Source organism: Semicossyphus pulcher, unplaced genomic scaffold (assembly GCF_022749685.1).
Source record: "Semicossyphus pulcher isolate SPU_LCO1_2020_fin unplaced genomic scaffold, fSemPul1.0.p SCAF_12, whole genome shotgun sequence".
Lineage (NCBI taxonomy): Eukaryota > Metazoa > Chordata > Actinopteri > Labriformes > Labridae > Semicossyphus > Semicossyphus pulcher.
This window is the reverse complement of record NW_027211626.1, coordinates 25,058,315-25,082,599: the sequence shown is the minus strand read 5'-3', so window position 1 is coordinate 25,082,599 and position 24,285 is coordinate 25,058,315. Positions and strand designations below refer to the sequence as shown.

Genomic DNA, 24,285 nt, shown 5'->3' with positions numbered 1-24,285 from the left:
TTTATTTATTTATTTATTTATATTTTAGCTCTTAGTCTGTTTTAGTGATTCATATATATTTGTTTAGTGTGTTATCTTATTTTACTGTTTTATTTAGGGCTGTTGATCGATTAATACAAATTAGAATTAATTAAAACAAACTAATCGCACAATTGCTGTGATTAATCGCGATTAATCACTTTTTTCTTCTTCAGACTGAAGCTTGTGGATATCTAAATGTAAAATCATGAAGTTAATGTCGAATTAACACAAAATAAATATATTTAATTTAAAATACTTTTGTTTAATAGCATCTTTTTAATCTTAAACAGATTCTCTCCTGTGAACCACAGATTTCCAATAAAACCCTCAAGGCCATCACAACTGACTGCCCGCTTGAAAGGCAGATTTCTTATGTACCAAAAGAAATGATAACAAAACCCAGGCATATGAGTGCCAGCTGAACTTCAAAACCATCATTGTCCTTATCCATCTTTAGCCAGGATAGTTAGGTGTTGTTACAGCACTGCTGCGGCAAGCGAGCTGCCCGATTGGCCGCTGTCCTCTTCCTGCCCGCTGCCCCAGGCCAGACCCGCCCGCCCCTGACTGCCTGCGCAGACCTGCTGCGCACGGGACAAGAGGAGAGAGGAGGGAGAGCAATTCAGAGCTTTTGGCAGAGGAGCCGTGAACTGCGATTACTCTGATCAGCATGGCAATGAATTACAGTATAATGTATTTCACTAGTCTGAAAAGAAGCTAAATTTGTCACGAGCCGCTTTATAGAGAAAAGTCACCAAGAGGGAGAGAGAGATTTGCTAAATAAAGTAAACACAGCTGCGGTTTTTTTAACACGTTAAATATTTCAAATTTATGGCAAAAATTCACTCTAGTTTTATTTTTCTTAATAATGTTTTAATGTTTTATTATCTTATTCTAGTTTATTCTTATTTATAACCTTTTAAATAAAATATTTATGTTCACAATTTTTTTCTGCTATTTTGAGTCTTAACATTTTAATCGTACCTCCAGTGTTTCCTCATAATGGATTCATGATAGCGTTTCCTCAGTTTCTGTTTTTATTGGGCTCTTTGCTTGATTGATAGAGACTCTTCAGCTGGTACAAAATGCTGCAGCACGTGTGCTGACAAGAACTAGGAAGAGAGATCACATCTCTCCTGTATTAGCCTCTCTGCACTGACTTCTCTAGAATAGAATTTACAAAGCTCTTAATGGTCAGGCACCATCATATCTTAAAGAGCTCATAGTGCCATATTACCCCTCTAGAACATTACGCTCCTAGGATGCAGGCCTGATTGTGGTACCTAAAGTCTCTAAGAGTAGTGTTGGAGGTAGAGCCTTCAATTACCAGGCCCCCCTCCTCTGAAACAATCTACGGGTCAGGGTCCGGGAGGCAGACACCCTCTCTTCTTTTAAGAGTAGACTTAAAACTTTACTCTTTGATAAAGCTTATAGTTAGGGCTGGCTCAGGCTGGGACCAGCCCAGAGTTATGCTGCTAAAGGTTTAGACTGCCGGGGGGATCTTACACACCGAGCTCCTCTCTCTCTCTCTCTCTGTGTGTCTCTCTCTCCCTCTGTCTCTCTGTGTCTCTCTCTCTCTCTCTTATATTAATGCAGCTCATTAACTCTGTATCTTCTGGTCCCATTAACATTACTAACCACATATCTTCCTGGGAGTTCTCATGCTCCCTTGTCTCGTAGGTTCCTGGAGATCGTTGCTGCAGACCACCTGCTGCTGTGGACCTGCAACAACGACTAACATCAGTCTTCCTCATATATCATTATTGTTGCTGCTAATGCTAATAGTAGACCTGTTGACTTCAACTGTTACAATTACTATGATCATCCTTTATCATTACTCTGCTGCTCTTATTCATTTTTAAACATTTGTACCATTAACCATAAGCATGCATTATCTGATGTTGTTGTTGTTGTTGTTGCTCTGTCTGCCTGTCTCTATCCTGCTCCTCTCTCGGCCCATCCAGTCTCTTCAGATTTTCAACATGAGTCTGGTTCTGCTCGAGGTTTCTGCCTGTTAAAGGAAGTTTTTCTGTCACTGTGCTGAATGATGCTAAGAGCTGCTCATGATGATTTATGTTGGCTCTCTTTCTAACTAACAAAGGGTACGGTCGAGAACTGCTCTGTTTGGAAAGTGTCTTGAGATAACTTTGGTTATAATTTGGCGCTATTCAAATAACATTTGATTGATTGATTGATTTCTAGTGGAGAAGACCAATTTCCGAAAAACGTGGGTGCTTGAGTTCATACAGTATATAACCAGATGACTAAAATCTACGGTGGCCCTGAGAGATCATGCAGCAATGTAATAAAAAAAAACAAATGCAAAAAGACAAAATACAATAAATGAAGAAAACATTAACAGACGTTTTTTATTTACTACCCTGCTAACACAAAGAAAAAAGGTCCTTTGTGGCTTTGTCTGGTCTGTTTCATGTTATCACTGGCTCATTAAAAAGCAAACAAAATGTGTGTGCTGATTTGAAACTCATTTGTTGGACCAGGCCAAATAAACCAAACCCTGGACCCAGGAAAACAGAAGCATACAGAGTTACATCAAAGGACACATAAGGTCAAACAGTTTAACACAACCAAAAAGTGTTGCCATGTAAAATGTCATTTATTTAAGTGGATTACTGCAAACATTATGTTAGCCGTCTGGTACACATATTTTAAGAGATAACATAATAGAGACATAATAAGTTATCTTTAATTCTTTCTTTTATTTTCATTGTTTTACTTTTTTGCAGTGCAAACTCAGCAAAAGCTCCCAAACCAGCCCAGGCTCTCAGAGAAGGCAAGGAAAAACTCCCAATTCACCTTTCATGCTCACATTCACACATTTGAACCTTTTTGTATTTAATCTATGGGAGGAGGCCGGAGTGCCCGGAGAGAACCCAAATGCACAGGGTGAACATGGAAACATGGAAGGTGGGTGGGTGGGGGGGGAGTTAGTAGAACCAGGAAGTGAGCCAATGTGTCGCACTCTTCTGAGGCAACGTGTCGCACTCTTCTGAGGAACTTTTGGCAAGAACAGTCTTGAGTTTTAAAGCAGCAGCCTGCAGTTCTATTTTAGCTGTCAATAATTCCTTCTTAAGTCCCTCCTCATTTTGCTGCTTCATTAGCTTCATCTGTTTTTGGAGGATCGGCAATTCTTCACGAAGTGCTTCCTCCCTCTGACGAGCTTTGATGTGTTTACTTGCAAATAAGCCTTTCTCTACTCTGAGCATTTTCTTAGCCTCCTGAAGTTCTTGTTCCAGGGACTCTCTTTGCTGTCTTTCTCTGCTTATTATATAAGAGCTATTATGGCTAATTGCATAGTCTGTGAGTTGTTTTTGCACATTTTCAGAAGCCTTAACTTGTTCTTGAAGAGCCTCATTCTTTTCTCTGTTGGCCTCTTCCTCTTCAAGCATCCTTTTCTTGGTCTCCTGAAGTTCTTGTTCCAGGACCTTGTTCTGCTCTCTCACAGTCAGGAGTTCCACATTATAGTTGTGTTCATTGACTTGAAGTTTTTGCTGAAAATTTTCCACAGCCTGAACTTGTTTTTGGAGAGCCTTGTCCTTTTGTTTCAGGACCTCTTCAACATTACAGGACATAAGCTTGACCTCCTGAAGTTCTTGTTCCAGGGACTCTTTTTGCTGTCTCACAATCATGTTTTCTCTGCTGATTATATTACAGTGACTTTTATAGTCTTTGAGTTCTTGGTGAACCTTTTTGAAAGCCTGAACTTGTTCTTGAAGAGCGTCATTCTTTTCTGTTTTGGCCCCTTCCTCTTCAAGCAACCGTTTCTTGGTCTCCTGAAGTTCTTGTTCCAGGGTCATATTGTGTTTGCTCAGACACTCATTCTCCTGCATCAACGTGTAATAGTTGTGCTCAACAACATTTTGTTCTTGCGTAACTTTGATGGCTAGTTCATACTTTGTAATTTCTTGTTGCAGACTTTCTTGGATCTCCAAAATGCCTATTTGTAGACGTGTGTTCATTTCTTGAAACGCATTTACTTTTTCTTTCAAAGTCAGGTTTTCTTCTTTCAATACATTAAAGCCTTGACTTCTACGTAGCGACTGAACTTCCTCTTTCAGAGTGTCATTTTGCTCCTCCAGAGCCACTCTCTTTGCATTGGAGTGATCGATCTGCAGTTGAAATGTTTGTTGCAAGGTTTTGTTTTCAACTTCCAACTTACTCTGCATGTCTTCCTTCTGTTTGTAAAGGGCTGTTATTTCGTCTTTCAGAGTATTAATTTCATTGTGCAAGATCTCAAAGTCTCTGTGGGACTTTTTTTCAGCACTAAACTCCTCACTTTCTATCAGGAGTGGGGGTTTCTCTCTGCTGAAGGGCTCAGGTTTTTGGTGAAGTTCCTCTGTGGTGTCGCACAGTTCTTTATTGTCTCTGTGTAGCTCCATGTTGTTTTGTCCGAAGAACTCGTAGTTTGCTGCTTCTTCTCTCAGAGGCCTGATACGGAATTCGTCTACCGCTTCATTCATTTTTAGTCCTTCTTTCAATACATTAAAGCCTTGACGTCTACGTAGCAGCTGAACTTCCTCTTTCAGAGTTTTATTTTGCTCCTCCAGAGCCACTTTCTCTGCGTTGGTGTGACGGATCAGCAGTTTAAATGTTTGTTGCCAGATTTTGTTTTCAACTTTAAACTTACTCTGCATGTCTTCCTTCTGTTTGTAAAGGGCTCTTATTTCGGTTTTCAGAGTATTAATTCTATTGTGCAAATTCGCAAAGTCTCTGTGGGACTTTTTTTCAGCACTAAACTCCTCACTTTCTATCAGGAGTGGGGGGGGTTTCTTTCTGCTGAAGGGCTCAGGTTTTTGGTGAAGTTCCTCAGTGGTGTCGCACAGTTCTTTATTGTCTCTGTGTAGCTCCATGTTTTGTGTAAAGAACTCGTAGATGGCTGCTTCCTCTTCTGTCTCAGTCCTGATATGGAATTCGTCTACCGCTTCATTCATTTTTAGTCCTTCTTTCAATACATTAAAGCCTTGACGTCTACGTAGCAACTGAACTTCCTCTTTCAGAGTTTTATTTTGCTCCTCCAGAGCCACTTTCTCTGCGTTGGTGTGACGGATCAGCAGTTTAAATGTTTGTTGCCAGATTTTGTTGTCAACTTTAAACTTACTCTGCATGTCTTCCTTCTGTTTGTAAAGGGCTGTTATTTCGTTTTTCAGAGTATTAATTTCATTGTGCAAGATCTCAAAGTCTCTGTGGGACTTTTCTTCAGCACTAAACTCCTCACTTTCTATCAGGAGTTCCTCAGTGGTGTCGCACAGTTCTTTATTGTCTCTGTGTAGCTCCATGTTGTTTTGTCCGAAGAACTCGTAGTTTGCTGCTTCTTCTCTCAGAGGCCTGATACGGAATTCGTCTACCGCTTCATTCATTTTTAGTCTTTCTTTCAATACAGAAAGTGTATGGCGAAGTATATCTCTGTTTTGTATATAACACGTATCTTCTAAGCTGTTTAAAGTAACTTCAGTACTTGAGTGTAAATGTGTCCTATGTATTCACTATCCTTCCACAGCAATACAGACTCTACAAAGAAGGTGGTTTGGTTTATTGTCTCAGAATGCTTTGATGTCTGCTTGATGTGTCAGAATGCTTTGATGTCTGCTTGATGTGTCAGAATGCTTTGATGTCTGCTTGATGTGTCAGAATGCAGTGATGTCACATAATGCAGTGATGTCACATAATGCAGTGATGTCACAAAACGTTTTATGTCACAGAATGCAGTGATTTCACAATAAGGGGAATATTATATAATATAATAATATATAATTAAACAATAACAAAATGCAAAGAATGAAATTAGTCATGCACTGTAAAATCCAACTAGACAATTCCCCGTTGGGAAATCGCGAGAGTGGGCTGTGCTGTGCTGCATGTCTGTGTGCGCGTGTGTGAACCCCATGTACATTGATAATATTATTTTTGAAAAAGAAAGTTTCATTTTTTTCACACAGCCCCATTCATTGTCAATGAGGATTGCCAATGCTATGATACTATACTACAATGCAATGCTACAATGTATTCATTTCACCACCTACCATTCATATTTTTTACAAACTATTATTTGGTATTTGTTACAAACTAAAACTAAACTTGGAACATAAATAAACAGGCATACACCGTCATTTTGTAACAGATAACATTTTTTTTTTTTTTTTTAAAAACAAGCAGAGGAGGCCTTCTTCCTCGAGTGAAAAAAAGTTAAAGTTGAGAATTTCAGGAAATCTGACTTCCCTTATTGTTGCAGCAGTCCTCTGGAGGTCTTCTTGCTGCTGTCTGTATAAATGTTGGCAGATTTAAAAGACATAAATTAGTAACAGATTTCAAAGACTGAAGTGAAAGTTGAGAATTTAACGAAATCTCACTTCCCTTATTTGTTAAAGATGTACGGATGTTAGCACAGTTAGCGCAGTTAGCTTTTCGCTCCGGTTAGCGTTTCTCTATAGAAAACGCAAAGTCACCGCTGTTGACTTACAGCGCGGCCTAATGCTTTATATACCAGAGCCGAGTAGCGCCGTTAGCTCGTATTAATATTGTTGTATTGACACAGACTGACGTTACTGTTAGCTAGACAGACACATTCTGTACTTATGGATAGCCTATAGCTTTGCTAACCCCTGTTTGCCCGGAGCTACTGGGCTCCGACTAGCCAAGCTAACTGCTAACGCTCCGTTAGCGTTAGCTCGGCTACTCGCTAATCCGGACCCAAGTACCTCCGGATTAATGTTGCTGAAACAGACCGACCATAAACAAGTACATTCATTTTTCCCAAATCATGAGTAATCGTGATCATGGGAGAGATAGTAATGTCTAGCTTCAATAAAATCCACTTTTATTAACGATTTCAGTATGCTAATGTCGAACATGACCGGTACTTACCTACGAGTAGGTCAAAGGGGATCGATCAGCGCGGAGCAGAAGGTTATATCATGGCAGAAAAAACCACACACACACAACTGTCCAATCAGAGTCCTCCTGTGTTGTCTGTCATCTGTATCCGAGGTGATTTGTCAAATGAGATGGCTGATATCTGTGCACTTGACACAGACGCCGGACGATCATACTCTGCTGCATTTCATCATTTATATTTATTTTTATGAATGTACAATACATTAAAAAATACATATACATATATATATATATATACATATACAAATACATTAAAAAAACATCAATGTTAATTAATGTTAATATGTTAATAACACTTAATTAATAGTAATATTAATTGATTAACATTGAATTATTATATTATATATTATTAAATACATAACATAAAACAATATATGTTTTATTTATTTTTTCTTATATTCATATATTATTTATATTATATCAGCTGATGGAGTATGAAGAGATATTACAGTGAGAATGAGTCAAATACTCTGAATCAGACTGAGAAATTCAATTAATCTCGATATATTGATGATTGGAAACATTTAAATATTTCAATGGAGTTCCTGGCTTGAATGAATGAAAAGATAATCATTAACTATAGTTTAAATGTTTAGAAATATTCTCTCTGTCTGTGTGTGTCTGTGTGTGTCTGTCGTCTGTCTGTCTGTCTGTCTTGTGTGTGTCTCTGTGCATGTGTGTCTGTGTGTGTCTGTCGTCTGTCTGTCTGTCTGTGTGATTTACATTGGAGTGAATGGAGCAGTTGAGCGCTACTCTTGTCGGTTACGGGCAGATAAATCAAAAACCATAAGTCCTACTGATAAAGTAGACAGATTGGGAGAAAGAAGACAAGTGTGGCTACAACTTTGTGAAAAATCACTGTTCTACTGTGTAATTTGTGGCTGGGGTCGTCACGGAAAGAGAGAATTTCTGAGAGTTTTTTTGAGTAGTGTGTCTCTGTTGGCCCAGTTGATCTCGGTTGCCGCGGTGATGGTTGTCGGAAAGCCCTAGCAACGACCACAGCTGGTGTCTGTGACAGCTGATCTGAGCGTGATTTCTGGCTCACATTTAGGACGTCAAACTACTGCCATTTCTTCAAAACCAAACATGATATCGGCAAAATTTCTTCACCATCAAGCCAGAAAGGCCTTAAAGAACACAGACATAAGTTTTTGTGGTCCTAGCTTCTAAAATGTGGTAATAGGAGCGAGTTAAAAACAGGTGCAGTTTCGAAAATCCTGGAAAATCCTCCTCCCGATTAACATTGGAGTAAATGGAGCAGTTGAGAGCTACTCTTGTCGGTTAGGGGCAGATAAATCAAAAACCGTAAATCCTACTGATAAAGCAGACACATTGGGAGAAAGAAGACAAGTGTGGCTACAACTCTGTGAAAAAATCACAGTTCTACTGTGTAATTTGTGGCTGGGGTCGTCAGAGAAAGAGAGAATTTCTGAGACGTTTTTTTGAGTCTCTCCACTCTGTCAGTTGGCTCTGCATGAACATTCCGCAATACACACCCATTATAAATCCTGAATTTTTCCAAAATAACTCACTATCTTTAAAGGGTCACCATTCAAAAACGAAACATCGTAGGAAAAATACAAATCAAATACAACTTAAATAGACAAGACCCGTGCCTACATTTTAAAGTTTGAATGGTGTTTCTAGGTGAATGTAGGCCAGAGCAGGAGATGTTTGAAAAACGTCGCAGATTTGCGAGTTTTTTGTACCTCGTCCCATTCATTCCAGATGGGAAATTTGTTGCAGTTTTTCGTGTCGTAAAAATTAATATTCTGGAGATAAAAATAATAGCACACCGAGTCCGACCGAGCCGCACGTTTTGATATATTTTTTGTTTGTGTGCGCTCAAAGCTGCGGGGCAAGAAAACGGATGAAAAACAGAGGGAAGAATAATAAAAAGAGGCCCGGGGAATAACAATAGTGGACGGCAGCGTGTCCTGTCTTCTTTCCCTGTAGTAATATTCTCCCCTTTCAGGGGCGCAATATTTGGAGGCACCGCTGGGACTGAATGCGACGTGGGTCAGCTTCTATCAGCAGTAGAAGTTTCCAGCCGTCATTCAGTCCCTCAACATACCCAGCCAGACGACATCGGGTGGTAATTTGGCGACGGTGCAGTTCTGAGTGTCTGAGATACCAGGACAGCTGTTACTACAAACTCACAACTAGAAGCTTACACTGTTACCTGTTACTGCAAGAAAAATGACTCATTTGGGTCAGAGGAATTACAATTGGAAGTAATAAGAGTATTTTGTACACTTTCAAGGGACAATCTTGTAAGCCTGTGTGACTTCCTGACCACAGCTGGTTCAGAATTTGAATATGTGAGGGGGAAGAGTAGAACATCACTAATTTCATTGATAAGCAACCACCTGCAGAGAGAGGAGCTGGAGGAACTAGCCAAAGAGGGAACAGGCCTCGACTCCACAATCCCAGTCGCTCAATGCCAAGTAGAGGACCGCTGGCTTCTCCAGGGAGCCAAGCCGAAGAAACCGGTTGGCTTCACTCCGGGGCAGGTACCGTGGTCCAAAGGAGCAACCAGAGAAAAAAGTTGCTTCCCTATCGTCCACCCAGCTGACACCCCAGCTCCCCCAGTCCACTCGGTAAAACGCCCAAAGAGCAAGCAGACACGTCCATCTCGGTCTCCACAGAAAAGACGTGTTGCCAAGGAAACGGCAACATGCCCCCCTCACTACCAGACAACTCCTCCATCTACAATAATCATCGGGGACTCTATTTTTAGGAGCGTGTGAGTAAAGGGGGCTATCATGTTGTCGTTCCCCGGTGCCACTGTTTTGGACATCGCGGACAAATTTCCAGACATCATAAAATCCCATCCGGAGGCTGATCGGTACCAACGACATCCCTAAACAGCAGTCCGAACTTCTGAAGCAGGACTTCCTCCACCTTTAACACCGCCCAACAGTTCCAGATTACTGTTTATATCTCCGATCCCACCCCCACCTGTGGCTGAGGAATGGGGCGTATCAGCAGGCTGCTCAGCCTCAACACCTGGCTCTCCTCCATCTGTGGCTCACACAACATGGGCTTCATAGAAAACTTGAATGTCTTCTGGGACAGGAGGCTTGTGTTCGGTGCTGACGGCCTTCATCGCAACAAGTTTGGTAGCCGGTTGCTGTCCGCCAATACGGCATACAGCATGTTAGCGCAGCTACCTTCACCGCTACAAGCCGCACCTGCTGACCAGTCCGTCAGAGATTGATGTCCCCCAGGTCCTAGTCCCTATCATTTTAGTTCCACTTTGAACAGTAATACATGCCTTACCGGACTCCCCTGCTAATCCTCCCCACGAGAGGACTCTACCAAAGACACTGAACATGGCACTCTTAAATGTTAGATCTCTTTTAAACAAGACTTTTCTTATCAACCACCTGATTTTAGATAATAATATTGACTGTATGATTTTAACTGAAACGTGGCTCAGCACTGATGGAACTGCCTCCCTAATTGAAGCTTCCCCACCCAACTTTGAGTTTTCTTATTCTTTCAGGAAAGGTGAAAGAAGTGGGGAACAACTGAGTATACAATACGGCAACTAAAGAAGCAAGAAGGGCTCATTTCTCAAAATGAATTTATGATAACCGGAGCAATCCTAAAATCCTCTTTCAAACCACCTTAGACCTTTCAATTAACCCTGTTTTTAACCAACCGTGCAATCTGTCTACAAACTCCCCATGTGAAGATTTTGCAGTCCACTTCAGAAGTAAGATTGATTTTATTAGATCAAAGTTCACCAGATGTCAGCCTATGAATTTGAACACTCAAGGACCTTTGATTTTAAATGAGGAAACACTGGAGAAGTTTGTCCTTGATGCTGAAATGCTCGGCAAATTCATTTCCCAACTAAGACCAGCACCCTGCCTATTCGATCCCGTCCCGACATCCTTTTTTAAAAGATTTTATGAATTTTTTTATCATTGTCTCCTTAACATTGTGAATTGTTCTCTTGTGATTGTGTATTCCCCATTGCTTTTAAGAACACCATAGTAAAACCTCTTCTGAAGAAGAACAATTTGGATGCATCAGTACTGCATATCTACAGGCCAGTATCCAATCTGCCATTCTTAAGTAAGAGTTTAGAAAAGCTTGTTGGACAAAAAAAATGCCCTCTGTTCTGGTGCTGCTTGACCTGACTGCAGCCTTCGATAGAGTAAACCACACAGTTCTTTTAAACAGACTCTGCAACCTGATTGACATCTCTGGCACTGTTTTTAACTGGTTTAAATCTGACCTCACTAAAATTTTATGTGACTCTGGGTAAATGCTCGTTCAAACTTCATGAAATTAATTGTGGTGTTCCCCAGGGTTCTAATTTAGGTCCTACCTTTTTTAACATTTATATGCTACCTCCTGGAAATGTCATCAGGAGGCATGGCATCAGTCTCCATAGCTACACTGATGACACACAGCTCTACATTGCTGTGTCTCCTGATGACCCAGGGCCAACTGATACCCTTTGAAATTGTATTTTGGATATTAAGTCATGGATGGCAGAGAACAATTTACAGCTCAACCAGGACAAAACTCAGGCCTTTGTCGTTGGTGGTGGAGCTCAGAGAGAGAAACTGACTTTTAATCAGTGTCAGCAGGTGAAGTGTGATATTTGACTCAGACTTCAGCTTTAAGCCACACATCAGGGACGTCACTACAAAGGCTTTTTATCATTTAAGGAACATTTCCAGAGTACTTCCGTTTCTCTCTAAAGCCAACGCAGAGACACCAGTTCACACTTTTATTACCTGCAGGGTCGATTACTGTCATGCTCTACTGTCTGGTCTCCCTAAAAAGAAAATTTCACAACTACAGCTGCTCGACCGCTGGCAAAGACCAGAAAGAGAGCACACGCCTATTTTAAAGTGTCTGCAGTGGCTCCCCGTGTGTCTTAGAATCCATTTTAAGATTCTTTTATTGGTTTTGAAAGTTCTTCACGGTTTGGCTCCCACCTATTTATCACATCTGCTTTTAACCTATGAGCCTGTGAGAGCCTTCAGGTGTTTGGGTAGTGGGCTTTTTATCATTATAGCCTGCGCGTGTGGAACAGCCTGAAGACGTGAGGGCAGCACAGAGCGTCAACGTTTTCAAAAGCAAACTAAAGAGTGACCTGTTTAGTCTTTTAACTGAACTTTACTTTAACTTTATTTATTTATTTATTTATATTTTAGCTCTTAGTCTGTTTTAGTGATTCATATATATTTGTTTAGTGTGTTATCTTATTTTACTGTTTTATTTAGGGCTGTTGATCGATTAATACAAATTAGAATTAATTAAAACAAACTAATCGCACAATTGCTGTGATTAATCGCGATTAATCACTTTTTTCTTCTTCAGACTGAAGCTTGTGGATATCTAAATGTAAAATCATGAAGTTAATGTCGAATTAACACAAAATAAATATATTTAATTTAAAATACTTTTGTTTAATAGCATCTTTTTAATCTTAAACAGATTCTCTCCTGTGAACCACAGATTTCCAATAAAACCCTCAAGGCCATCACAACTGACTGCCCGCTTGAAAGGCAGATTTCTTATGTACCAAAAGAAATGATAACAAAACCCAGGCATATGAGTGCCAGCTGAACTTCAAAACCATCATTGTCCTTATCCATCTTTAGCCAGGATAGTTAGGTGTTGTTACAGCACTGCTGCGGCAAGCGAGCTGCCCGATTGGCCGCTGTCCTCTTCCTGCCCGCTGCCCCAGGCCAGACCCGCCCGCCCCTGACTGCCTGCGCAGACCTGCTGCGCACGGGACAAGAGGAGAGAGGAGGGAGAGCAAGTCAGAGCTTTTGGCAGAGGAGCCGTGAACTGCGATTACTCTGATCAGCATGGCAATGAATTACAGTATAATGTATTTCACTAGTCTGAAAAGAAGCTAAATTTGTCACAAGCCGCTTTATAGAGAAAAGTCACCAAGAGGGAGAGAGAGATTTGCTAAATAAAGTAAACACAGCTGCGGTTTTTTTAACACGTTAAATATTTCAAATTTATGGCAAAAATTCACTCTAGTTTTATTTTTCTTAATAATGTTTTAATGTTTTATTATCTTATTCTAGTTTATTCTTATTTATAACCTTTTAAATAAAATATTTATGTTCACAATTTTTTTCTGCTATTTTGAGTCTTAACATTTTAATCGTACCTCCAGTGTTTCCTCATAATGGATTCATGATAGCGTTTCCTCAGTTTCTGTTTTTATTGGGCTCTTTGCTTGATTGATAGAGACTCTTCAGCTGGTACAAAATGCTGCAGCACGTGTGCTGACAAGAACTAGGAAGAGAGATCACATCTCTCCTGTATTAGCCTCTCTGCACTGACTTCTCTAGAATAGAATTTACAAAGCTCTTAATGGTCAGGCACCATCATATCTTAAAGAGCTCATAGTGCCATATTACCCCTCTAGAACATTACGCTCCTAGGATGCAGGCCTGATTGTGGTACCTAAAGTCTCTAAGAGTAGTGTTGGAGGTAGAGCCTTCAATTACCAGGCCCCCCTCCTCTGAAACAATCTACGGGTCAGGGTCCGGGAGGCAGACACCCTCTCTTCTTTTAAGAGTAGACTTAAAACTTTACTCTTTGATAAAGCTTATAGTTAGGGCTGGCTCAGGCTGGGACCAGCCCAGAGTTATGCTGCTAAAGGTTTAGACTGCCGGGGGGATCTTACACACCGAGCTCCTCTCTCTCTCTCTCTCTGTGTGTCTCTCTCTCCCTCTGTCTCTCTGTCTCTCTCTCTCTCTCTTATATTAATGCAGCTCATTAACTCTGTATCTTCTGGTCCCATTAACATTACTAACCACATATCTTCCTGGGAGTTCTCATGCTCCCTTGTCTCGTAGGTTCCTGGAGATCGTTGCTGCAGACCACCTGCTGCTGTGGACCTGCAACAACGACTAACATCAGTCTTCCTCATATATCATTATTGTTGCTGCTAATGCTAATAGTAGACCTGTTGACTTCAACTGTTACAATTACTATGATCATCCTTTATCATTACTCTGCTGCTCTTATTCATTTTTAAACATTTGTACCATTAACCATAAGCATGCATTATCTGATGTTGTTGTTGTTGTTGTTGCTCTGTCTGCCTGTCTCTATCCTGCTCCTCTCTCGGCCCATCCAGTCTCTTCAGATTTTCAACATGAGTCTGGTTCTGCTCGAGGTTTCTGCCTGTTAAAGGAAGTTTTTCTGTCACTGTGCTGAATGATGCTAAGAGCTGCTCATGATGATTTATGTTGGCTCTCTTTCTAACTAACAAAGGGTACGGTCGAGAACTGCTCTGTTTGGAAAGTGTCTTGAGATAACTTTGGTTATAATTTGGCGCTATTCAAATAACATTTGATTGATTGATTGATTTCTAGTGGAGAAGACCAATTTCCGAAAAACGTGGGTGCTTGAGTTCATACAGTATATAACCAGATGACTAAAATCTACGGTGGCCCTGAGAGATCATGCAGCAATGTAATAAAAAAAAACAAATGCAAAAAGACAAAATACAATAAATGAAGAAAACATTAACAGACGTTTTTTATTTACTACCCTGCTAACACAAAGAAAAAAGGTCCTTTGTGGCTTTGTCTGGTCTGTTTCATGTTATCACTGGCTCATTAAAAAGCAAACAAAATGTGTGTGCTGATTTGAAACTCATTTGTTGGACCAGGCCAAATAAACCAAACCCTGGACCCAGGAAAACAGAAGCATACAGAGTTACATCAAAGGACACATAAGGTCAAACAGTTTAACACAACCAAAAAGTGTTGCCATGTAAAATGTCATTTATTTAAGTGGATTACTGCAAACATTATGTTAGCCGTCTGGTACACATATTTTAAGAGATAACATAATAGAGACATAATAAGTTATCTTTAATTCTTTCTTTTATTTTCATTGTTTTACTTTTTTGCAGTGCAAACTCAGCAAAAGCTCCCAAACCAGCCCAGGCTCTCAGAGAAGGCAAGGAAAAACTCCCAATTCACCTTTCATGCTCACATTCACACATTTGAACCTTTTTGTATTTAATCTATGGGAGGAGGCCGGAGTGCCCGGAGAGAACCCAAATGCACAGGGTGAACATGGAAACATGGAAGGTGGGTGGGTGGGGGGGGAGTTAGTAGAACCAGGAAGTAAGCCAATGTGTCGCACTCTTCTGAGGCAACGTGTCGCACTCTTCTGAGGAACTTTTGGCAAGAACAGTCTTGAGTTTTAAAGCAGCAGCCTGCAGTTCTATTTTAGCTGTCAATAATTCCTTCTTAAGTCCCTCCTCATTTTGCTGCTTCATTAGCTTCATCTGTTTTTGGAGGATCGGCAATTCTTCACGAAGTGCATCCTCCCTCTGACGAGCTTTGATGTGTTTACTTGCAAATAAGCCTTTCTCTACTCTGAGCATTTTCTTAGCCTCCTGAAGTTCTTGTTCCAGGGACTCTCTTTGCTGTCTTTCTCTGCTTATTATATAAGAGCTATTATGGCTAATTGCATAGTCTGTGAGTTGTTTTTGCACATTTTCAGAAGCCTTAACTTGTTCTTGAAGAGCCTCATTCTTTTCTCTGTTGGCCTCTTCCTCTTCAAGCATCCTTTTCTTGGTCTCCTGAAGTTCTTGTTCCAGGACCTTGTTCTGCTCTCTCACAGTCAGGAGTTCCACATTATAGTTGTGTTCATTGACTTGAAGTTTTTGCTGAAAATTTTCCACAGCCTGAACTTGTTTTTGGAGAGCCTTGTCCTTTTGTTTCAGGACCTCTTCAACATTACAGGACATAAGCTTGACCTCCTGAAGTTCTTGTTCCAGGGACTCTTTTTGCTGTCTCACAATCATGTTTTCTCTGCTGATTATATTACAGTGACTTTTATAGTCTTTGAGTTCTTGGTGAACCTTTTTGAAAGCCTGAACTTGTTCTTGAAGAGCGTCATTCTTTTCTGTTTTGGCCCCTTCCTCTTCAAGCAACCGTTTCTTGGTCTCCTGAAGTTCTTGTTCCAGGGTCATATTGTGTTTGCTCAGACACTCATTCTCCTGCATCAACGTGTAATAGTTGTGCTCAACAACATTTTGTTCTTGCGTAACTTTGATGGCTAGTTCATACTTTGTAATTTCTTGTTGCAGACTTTCTTGGATCTCCAAAATGCCTATTTGTAGACGTGTGTTCATTTCTTGAAACGCATTTACTTTTTCTTTCAAAGTCAGGTTTTCTTCTTTCAATACATTAAAGCCTTGACTTCTACGTAGCGACTGAACTTCCTCTTTCAGAGTGTCATTTTGCTCCTCCAGAGCCACTCTCTTTGCATTGGAGTGATCGATCTGCAGTTGAAATGTTTGTTGCAAGGTTTTGTTTTCAACTTCCAACTTACTCTGCATGTCTTCCTTCTGTTTGTAAAGGGCTGTTATTTCGTCTTTCAGAGTATTAATTTCATTGTGCAAGATCTCAAAGTCTCTGTGGGACTTTTTTTCAGCACTAAACTCCTCACTTTCTATCAGGAGTGGGGGTTTCTCTCTGCTGAAGGGCTCAGGTTTTTGGTGAAGTTCCTCTGTGGTGTCGCACAGTTCTTTATTGTCTCTGTGTAGCTCCATGTTGTTTTGTCCGAAGAACTCGTAGTTTGCTGCTTCTTCTCTCAGAGGCCTGATACGGAATTCGTCTACCGCTTCATTCATTTTTAGTCCTTCTTTCAATACATTAAAGCCTTGACGTCTACGTAGCAACTGAACTTCCTCTTTCAGAGTTTTATTTTGCTCCTCCAGAGCCACTTTCTCTGCGTTGGTGTGACGGATCAGCAGTTTAAATGTTTGTTGCCAGATTTTGTTTTCAACTTTAAACTTACTCTGCATGTCTTCCTTCTGTTTGTAAAGGGCTCTTATTTCGGTTTTCAGAGTATTAATTCTATTGTGCAAATTCGCAAAGTCTCTGTGGGACTTTTTTTCAGCACTAAACTCCTCACTTTCTATCAGGAGTGGGGGGGGTTTCTTTCTGCTGAAGGGCTCAGGTTTTTGGTGAAGTTCCTCAGTGGTGTCGCACAGTTCTTTATTGTCTCTGTGTAGCTCCATGTTTTGTGTAAAGAACTCGTAGATGGCTGCTTCCTCTTCTGTCTCAGGCCTGATATGGAATTCGTCTACCGCTTCATTCATTTTTAGTCCTTCTTTCAATACATTAAAGCCTTGACGTCTACGTAGCAACTGAACTTCCTCTTTCAGAGTTTTATTTTGCTCCTCCAGAGCCACTTTCTCTGCGTTGGTGTGACGGATCAGCAGTTTAAATGTTTGTTGCCAGATTTTGTTGTCAACTTTAAACTTACTCTGCATGTCTTCCTTCTGTTTGTAAAGGGCTGTTATTTCGTTTTTCAGAGTATTAATTTCATTGTGCAAGATCTCAAAGTCTCTGTGGGACTTTTCTTCAGCACTAAACTCCTCACTTTCTATCAGGAGTTCCTCAGTGGTGTCGCACAGTTCTTTATTGTCTCTGTGTAGCTCCATGTTGTTTTGTCCGAAGAACTCGTAGTTTGCTGCTTCTTCTCTCAGAGGCCTGATACGGAATTCGTCTACCGCTTCATTCATTTTTAGTCTTTCTTTCAATACAGAAAGTGTATGGCGAAGTATATCTCTGTTTTGTATATAACACGTATCTTCTAAGCTGTTTAAAGTAACTTCAGTACTTGAGTGTAAATGTGTCCTATGTATTCACTATCCTTCCACAGCAATACAGACTCTACAAAGAAGGTGGTTTGGTTTATTGTCTCAGAATGCTTTGATGTCTGCTTGATGTGTCAGAATGCTTTGATGTCTGCTTGATGTGTCAGAATGCTTTGATGTCTGCTTGATGTGTCAGAATGCAGTGATGTCACATAATGCAGTGATGTCACATAATGCAGTGATGTCACAAAACGTTTTATGTCACAGAATGCAGTGATTTCACAATAAGGGGAATATTATATAATATAATAATATATAATTAAACAATAACAAAATGCAAAGAATGAAATTAGTCATGCACTGTAAAATCCAACTAGACAATTCCCCGTTGGGAAATCGCGAGAGTGGGCTGTGCTGTGCTGCATGTCTGTGTGCGCGTGTGTGAACCCCATGTACATTGATAATATTATTTTTGAAAAAGAAAGTTTCATTTTTTTCACACAGCCCCATTCATTGTCAATGAGGATTGCCAATGCTATGATACTATACTACAATGCAATGCTACAATGTATTCATTTCACCACCTACCATTCATATTTTTTACAAACTATTATTTGGTATTTGTTACAAACTAAAACTAAACTTGGAACATAAATAAACAGGCATACACCGTCATTTTGTAACAGATAACATTTTTTTTTTTTTTTTTTAAAAACAAGCAGAGGAGGCCTTCTTCCTCGAGTGAAAAAAAGTTAAAGTTGAGAATTTCAGGAAATCTGACTTCCCTTATTGTTGCAGCAGTCCTCTGGAGGTCTTCTTGCTGCTGTCTGTATAAATGTTGGCAGATTTAAAAGACATAAATTAGTAACAGATTTCAAAGACTGAAGTGAAAGTTGAGAATTTAACGAAATCTCACTTCCCTTATTTGTTAAAGATGTACGGATGTTAGCACAGTTAGCGCAGTTAGCTTTTCGCTCCGGTTAGCGTTTCTCTATAGAAAACGCAAAGTCACCGCTGTTGACTTACAGCGCGGCCTAATGCTTTATATACCAGAGCCGAGTAGCGCCGTTAGCTCGTATTAATATTGTTGTATTGACACAGACTGACGTTACTGTTAGCTAGACAGACACATTCTGTACTTATGGATAGCCTATAGCTTTGCTAACCCCTGTTTGCCCGGAGCTACTGGGCTCCGACTAGCCAAGCTAACTGCTAACGCTCCGTTAGCGTTAGCTCGGCTACTCGCTAATCCGGACCCAAGTACCTCCGGATTAATGTTGCTGAAACAGACCGACCATAAACAAGTACATTCATTTTTCCCAAATCATGAGTAATCGTGATCATGGGAGAGATAGTAATGTCTAGCTTCAATAAAATCCACTTTTATTAACGATTTCAGTATGCTAATGTCGAACATGACCGGTACTTACCTACGAGTAGGTCAAAGGGGATCGATCAGCGCGGAGCAGAAGGTTATATCATGGCAGAAAAAACCACACACACACAACTGTCCAATCAGAGTCCTCCTGTGTTGTCTGTCATCTGTATCCGAGGTGATTTGTCAAATGAGATGGCTGATATCTGTGCACTTGACACAGACGCCGGACGATCATACTCTGCTGCATTTCATCATTTATATTTATTTTTATGAATGTACAATACATTAAAAAATACATATACATATATATATATATATACATATACAAATACATTAAAAAAACATCAATGTTAATTAGAACACTTAATTAATAGTAATATTAATTGATTAACATTGAATTATTATATTATATATTATTAAATACATAACATAAAACAATATATGTTTTATTTATTTTTTCTTATATTAATATATTATTTATATTATATCAGCTGATGGAGTATGAAGAGATATTACAGTGAGAATGAGTCAAATACTCTGAATCAGACTGAGAAATTCAATTAATCTCGATATATTGATGATTGGAAACATTTAAATATTTCAATGGAGTTCCTGGCTTGAATGAATGAAAAGATAATCATTAAATATAGTTTAAATGTTTAGAAATATTCTCTCTGTCTGTGTGTGTCTGTGTGTGTCTGTCGCCTGTCTGTCTGTCTGTCTTTTGTGTGTCTCTGTGCATGTGTGTCTGTGTGTGTCTGTCGTCTGTCTGTCTGTCTGTGTGATTTACATTGGAGTGAATGGAGCAGTTGAGCGCTACTCTTGTCGGTTAAGGGCAGATAAATCAAAAACCATAAATCCTACTGATAAAGTAGACAGATTGGGAGAAAGAAGACAAGTGTGGCTCCAACTTTGTGAAAAATCACTGTTCTACTGTGAAATTTGTGGCTGGGGTCGTCACGGAAAGAGAGAATTTCTGAGAGTTTTTTTGAGTAGTGTGTCTCTGTTGGCCCAGTTGATCTCGGTTGCCGCGGTGATGGTTGTCGGAAAGCCCTAGCAACGACCACAGCTGGTGTCTGTGACAGCTGATCTGAGCGTGATTTCTGGCTCACATTTAGGACGTCAAACTACTGCCATTTCTTCAAAACCAAACATGATATCGGCAAAATTTCTTCACCATCAAGCCAGAAAGGCCTTAAAGAACACAGACATAAGTTTTTGTGGTCCTAGCTTCTAAAATGTGGTAATAGGAGCGAGTTAAAAACAGGTGCAGTTTCGAAAATCCTGGAAAATCCTCCTCCCGATTAACATTGGAGTAAATGGAGCAGTTGAGAGCTACTCTTGTCGGTTAGGGGCAGATAAATCAAAAACCGTAAATCCTACTGATAAAGTAGACACATTGGGAGAAAGAAGACAAGTGTGGCTACAACTCTGTGAAATCAAATCACAGTTCTACTGTGTAATTTGTGGCTGGGGTCGTCAGAGAAAGAGAGAATTTCTGAGACGTTTTTTTGAGTCTCTCCACTCTGTCAGTTGGCTCTGCATGAACATTCCGCAATACACACCCATTATAAATCCTGAATTTTTCCAAAATAACTCACTATCTTTAAAGGGTCACCATTCAAAAACGAAACATCGTAGGAAAAATACAAATCAAATACAACTTAAATAGACAAGACCCGTGCCTACATTTTAAAGTTTGAATGGTGTTTCTAGGTGAATGTAGGCCAGAGCAGGAGATGTTTGAAAAACGTCGCAGATTTGCGAGTTTTTTGTACCTCGTCCCATTCATTCCAGATGGGAAATTTGTTGCAGTTTTTCGTGTCGTAAAAATTAATATTCTGGAGATAAAAATAATAGCACACCGAGTCCGACCGAGCCGCACGTTTTGATATATTTTTTGTTTGTGTGCGCTCAAAGCTGCGGGGCAAGAAAACGGACGAAAAACAGAGGGAAGAATAATAAAAAGAGGCCCGGGGAATAACAATAGTGGACGGCAGCGTGTCCTGTCTTCTTTCCCTGTAGTAATATTCTCCCCTTTCAGGGGCGCAATATTTGGAGGCACCGCTGGGACTGAATGCGACGTGGGTCAGCTTCTATCAGCAGTAGAAGTTTCCAGCCGTCATTCAGTCCCTCAACATACCCAGCCAGACGACATCGGGTGGTAATTTGGCGACGGTGCAGTTCTGAGTGTCTGAGATACCAGGACAGCTGTTACTACAAACTCACAACTAGAAGCTTACACTGTTACCTGTTACTGCAAGAAAAATGACTCATTTGGGTCAGAGGAATTACAATTGGAAGTAATAAGAGTATTTTGTACACTTTCAAGGGACAATCTTGTAAGCCTGTGTGACTTCCTGACCACAGCTGGTTCAGAATTTGAATATGTGAGGGGGAAGAGTAGAACATCACTAATTTCATTGATAAGCAACCACCTGCAGAGAGAGGAGCTGGAGGAACTAGCCAAAGAGGGAACAGGCCTCGACTCCACAATCCCAGTCGCTCAATGCCAAGTAGAGGACCGCTGGCTTCTCCAGGGAGCCAAGCCGAAGAAACCGGTTGGCTTCACTCCGGGGCAGGTACCGTGGTCCAAAGGAGCAACCAGAGAAAAAAGTTGCTTCCCTATCGTCCACCCAGCTGACACCCCAGATCCCCCAGTCCACTCGGTAAAACGCCCAAAGAGCAAGCAGACACGTCCATCTCGGTCTCCACAGAAAAGACGTGTTGCCAAGGAAACGGCAACATGCCCCCCTCACTACCAGACAACTCCTCCATCTACAATAATCATCGGGGACTCTATTTTTAGGAGCGTGTGAGTAAAGGGGGCTATCATGTTGTCGTTCCCCGGTGCCACTGTTTTGGACATCGCGGACAAATTTCCAGACATCATAAAATCCCATCCGGAGGCTGATCGGTACCAACGACATCCCTAAACAGCAGTCCGAACTTCTGAAGCAGGACTTCCTCCACCTTTAACACCGCCCAACAGTTCCAGATTACTGTTTATATCTCCGATCCCACCCCCACCTGTGGCTGAGGAATGGGGCGTATCAGCAGGCTGCTCAGCCTCAACACCTGGCTCTCCTCCATCTGTGGCTCACACAACATGGGCTTCATAGAAAACTTGAATGTCTTCTGGGACAGGAGGCTTGTGTTCGGTGCTGACGGCCTTCATCGCAACAAGTTTGGTAGCCGGTTGCTGTCCGCCAATACGGCATACAGCATGTTAGCGCAGCTACCTTCACCGCTACAAGCCGCACCTGCTGACCAGTCCGTCAGAGATTGATGTCCCCCAGGTCCTAGTCCCTATCATTTTAGTTCCACTTTGAACAGTAATACATGCCTTACCGGACTCCCCTGCTAATCCTCCCCACGAGAGGACTCTACCAAAGACACTGAACATGGCACTCTTAAATGTTAGATCTCTTTTAAACAAGACTTTTCTTATCAACCACCTGATTTTAGATAATAATATTGACTGTATGATTTTAACTGAAACGTGGCTCAGCACTGATGGAACTGCCTCCCTAATTGAAGCTTCCCCACCCAACTTTGAGTTTTCTTATTCTTTCAGGAAAGGTGAAAGAAGTGGGGAACAACTGAGTATACAATACGGCAACTAAAGAAGCAAGAAGGGCTCATTTCTCAAAATGAATTTATGATAACCGGAGCAATCCTAAAATCCTCTTTCAAACCACCTTAGACCTTTCAATTAACCCTGTTTTTAACCAACCGTGCAATCTGTCTACAAACTCCCCATGTGAAGATTTTGCAGTCCACTTCAGAAGTAAGATTGATTTTATTAGATCAAAGTTCACCAGATGTCAGCCTATGAATTTGAACACTCAAGGACCTTTGATTTTAAATGAGGAAACACTGGAGAAGTTTGTCCTTGATGCTGAAATGCTCGGCAAATTCATTTCCCAACTAAGACCAGCACCCTGCCTATTCGATCCCGTCCCGACATCCTTTTTTAAAAGATTTTATGAATTTTTTTATCATTGTCTCCTTAACATTGTGAATTGTTCTCTTGTGATTGTGTATTCCCCATTGCTTTTAAGAACACCATAGTAAAACCTCTTCTGAAGAAGAACAATTTGGATGCATCAGTACTGCATATCTACAGGCCAGTATCCAATCTGCCATTCTTAAGTAAGAGTTTAGAAAAGCTTGTTGGACAAAAAAAATGCCCTCTGTTCTGGTGCTGCTTGACCTGACTGCAGCCTTCGATAGAGTAAACCACACAGTTCTTTTAAACAGACTCTGCAACCTGATTGACATCTCTGGCACTGTTTTTAACTGGTTTAAATCTGACCTCACTAAAATTTTATGTGACTCTGGGTAAATGCTCGTTCAAACTTCATGAAATTAATTGTGGTGTTCCCCAGGGTTCTAATTTAGGTCCTACCTTTTTTAACATTTATATGCTACCTCCTGGAAATGTCATCAGGAGGCATGGCATCAGTCTCCATAGCTACACTGATGACACACAGCTCTACATTGCTGTGTCTCCTGATGACCCAGGGCCAACTGATACCCTTTGAAATTGTATTTTGGATATTAAGTCATGGATGGCAGAGAACAATTTACAGCTCAACCAGGACAAAACTCAGGCCTTTGTCGTTGGTGGTGGAGCTCAGAGAGAGAAACTGACTTTTAATCAGTGTCAGCAGGTGAAGTGTGATATTTGACTCAGACTTCAGCTTTAAGCCACACATCAGGGACGTCACTACAAAGGCTTTTTATCATTTAAGGAACATTTCCAGAGTACTTCCGTTTCTCTCTAAAGCCAACGCAGAGACACCAGTTCACACTTTTATTACCTGCAGGGTCGATTACTGTCATGCTCTACTGTCTGGTCTCCCTAAAAAGAAAATTTCACAACTACAGCTGCTCGACCGCTGGCAAAGACCAGAAAGAGAGCACACGCCTATTTTAAAGTGTCTGCAGTGGCTCCCCGTGTGTCTTAGAATCCATTTTAAGATTCTTTTATTGGTTTTGAAAGTTCTTCACGGTTTGGCTCCCACCTATTTATCACATCTGCTTTTAACCTATGAGCCTGTGAGAGCCTTCAGGTGTTTGGGTAGTGGGCTTTTTATCATTATAGCCTGCGCGTGTGGAACAGCCTGAAGACGTGAGGGCAGCACAGAGCGTCAACGTTTTCAAAAGCAAACTAAAGAGTGACCTGTTTAGTCTTTTAACTGAACTTTACTTTAACTTTATTTATTTATTTATTTATATTTTAGCTCTTAGTCTGTTTTAGTGATTCATATATATTTGTTTAGTGTGTTATCTTATTTTACTGTTTTATTTAGGGCTGTTGATCGATTAATACAAATTAGAATTAATTAAA

The 24,285-nt window shown here is 40.6% G+C and overlaps 1 protein-coding gene across 1 annotated transcript; it reads right to left on the bottom strand.

Annotated features, from left to right (window-relative positions):
* Positions 1-497: 497 nt before the first annotated feature.
* LOC138588865 (trichohyalin-like) lies at positions 498-17,476 on the bottom strand. Its single transcript, XM_069659111.1, has 3 exons — positions 15,295-17,476; positions 3,375-5,407; positions 498-602 (listed from the first exon to the last, which is right to left on the bottom strand). Exons 1-3 carry the CDS (start codon positions 17,474-17,476, stop codon positions 498-500), a joined length of 4,320 nt encoding a protein of 1,439 aa, XP_069515212.1.
* Between the last annotated feature and the right edge of the window lie 6,809 nt (positions 17,477-24,285).

Excerpts from the sequence above, each read along its gene's own strand:
- LOC138588865 (XM_069659111.1), bottom strand. The coding sequence starts at position 17,476 with ATGAATGAAGCGGTAGACGAATTCCGTATCAGGCCTCTGAGAGAAGAA. Across the intron at positions 5,408-15,294 it reads AGAGAAAGGCTTATTTGCAA|AAAGACTAAAAATGAATGAA; the intron begins GTAAACACATCA and ends CTGTATTGAAAG. Across the intron at positions 603-3,374 it reads ATGAGGCTCTTCAAGAACAA|CAGGTCTGCGCAGGCAGTCA; the intron begins GTTAAGGCTTCT and ends TCCCGTGCGCAG.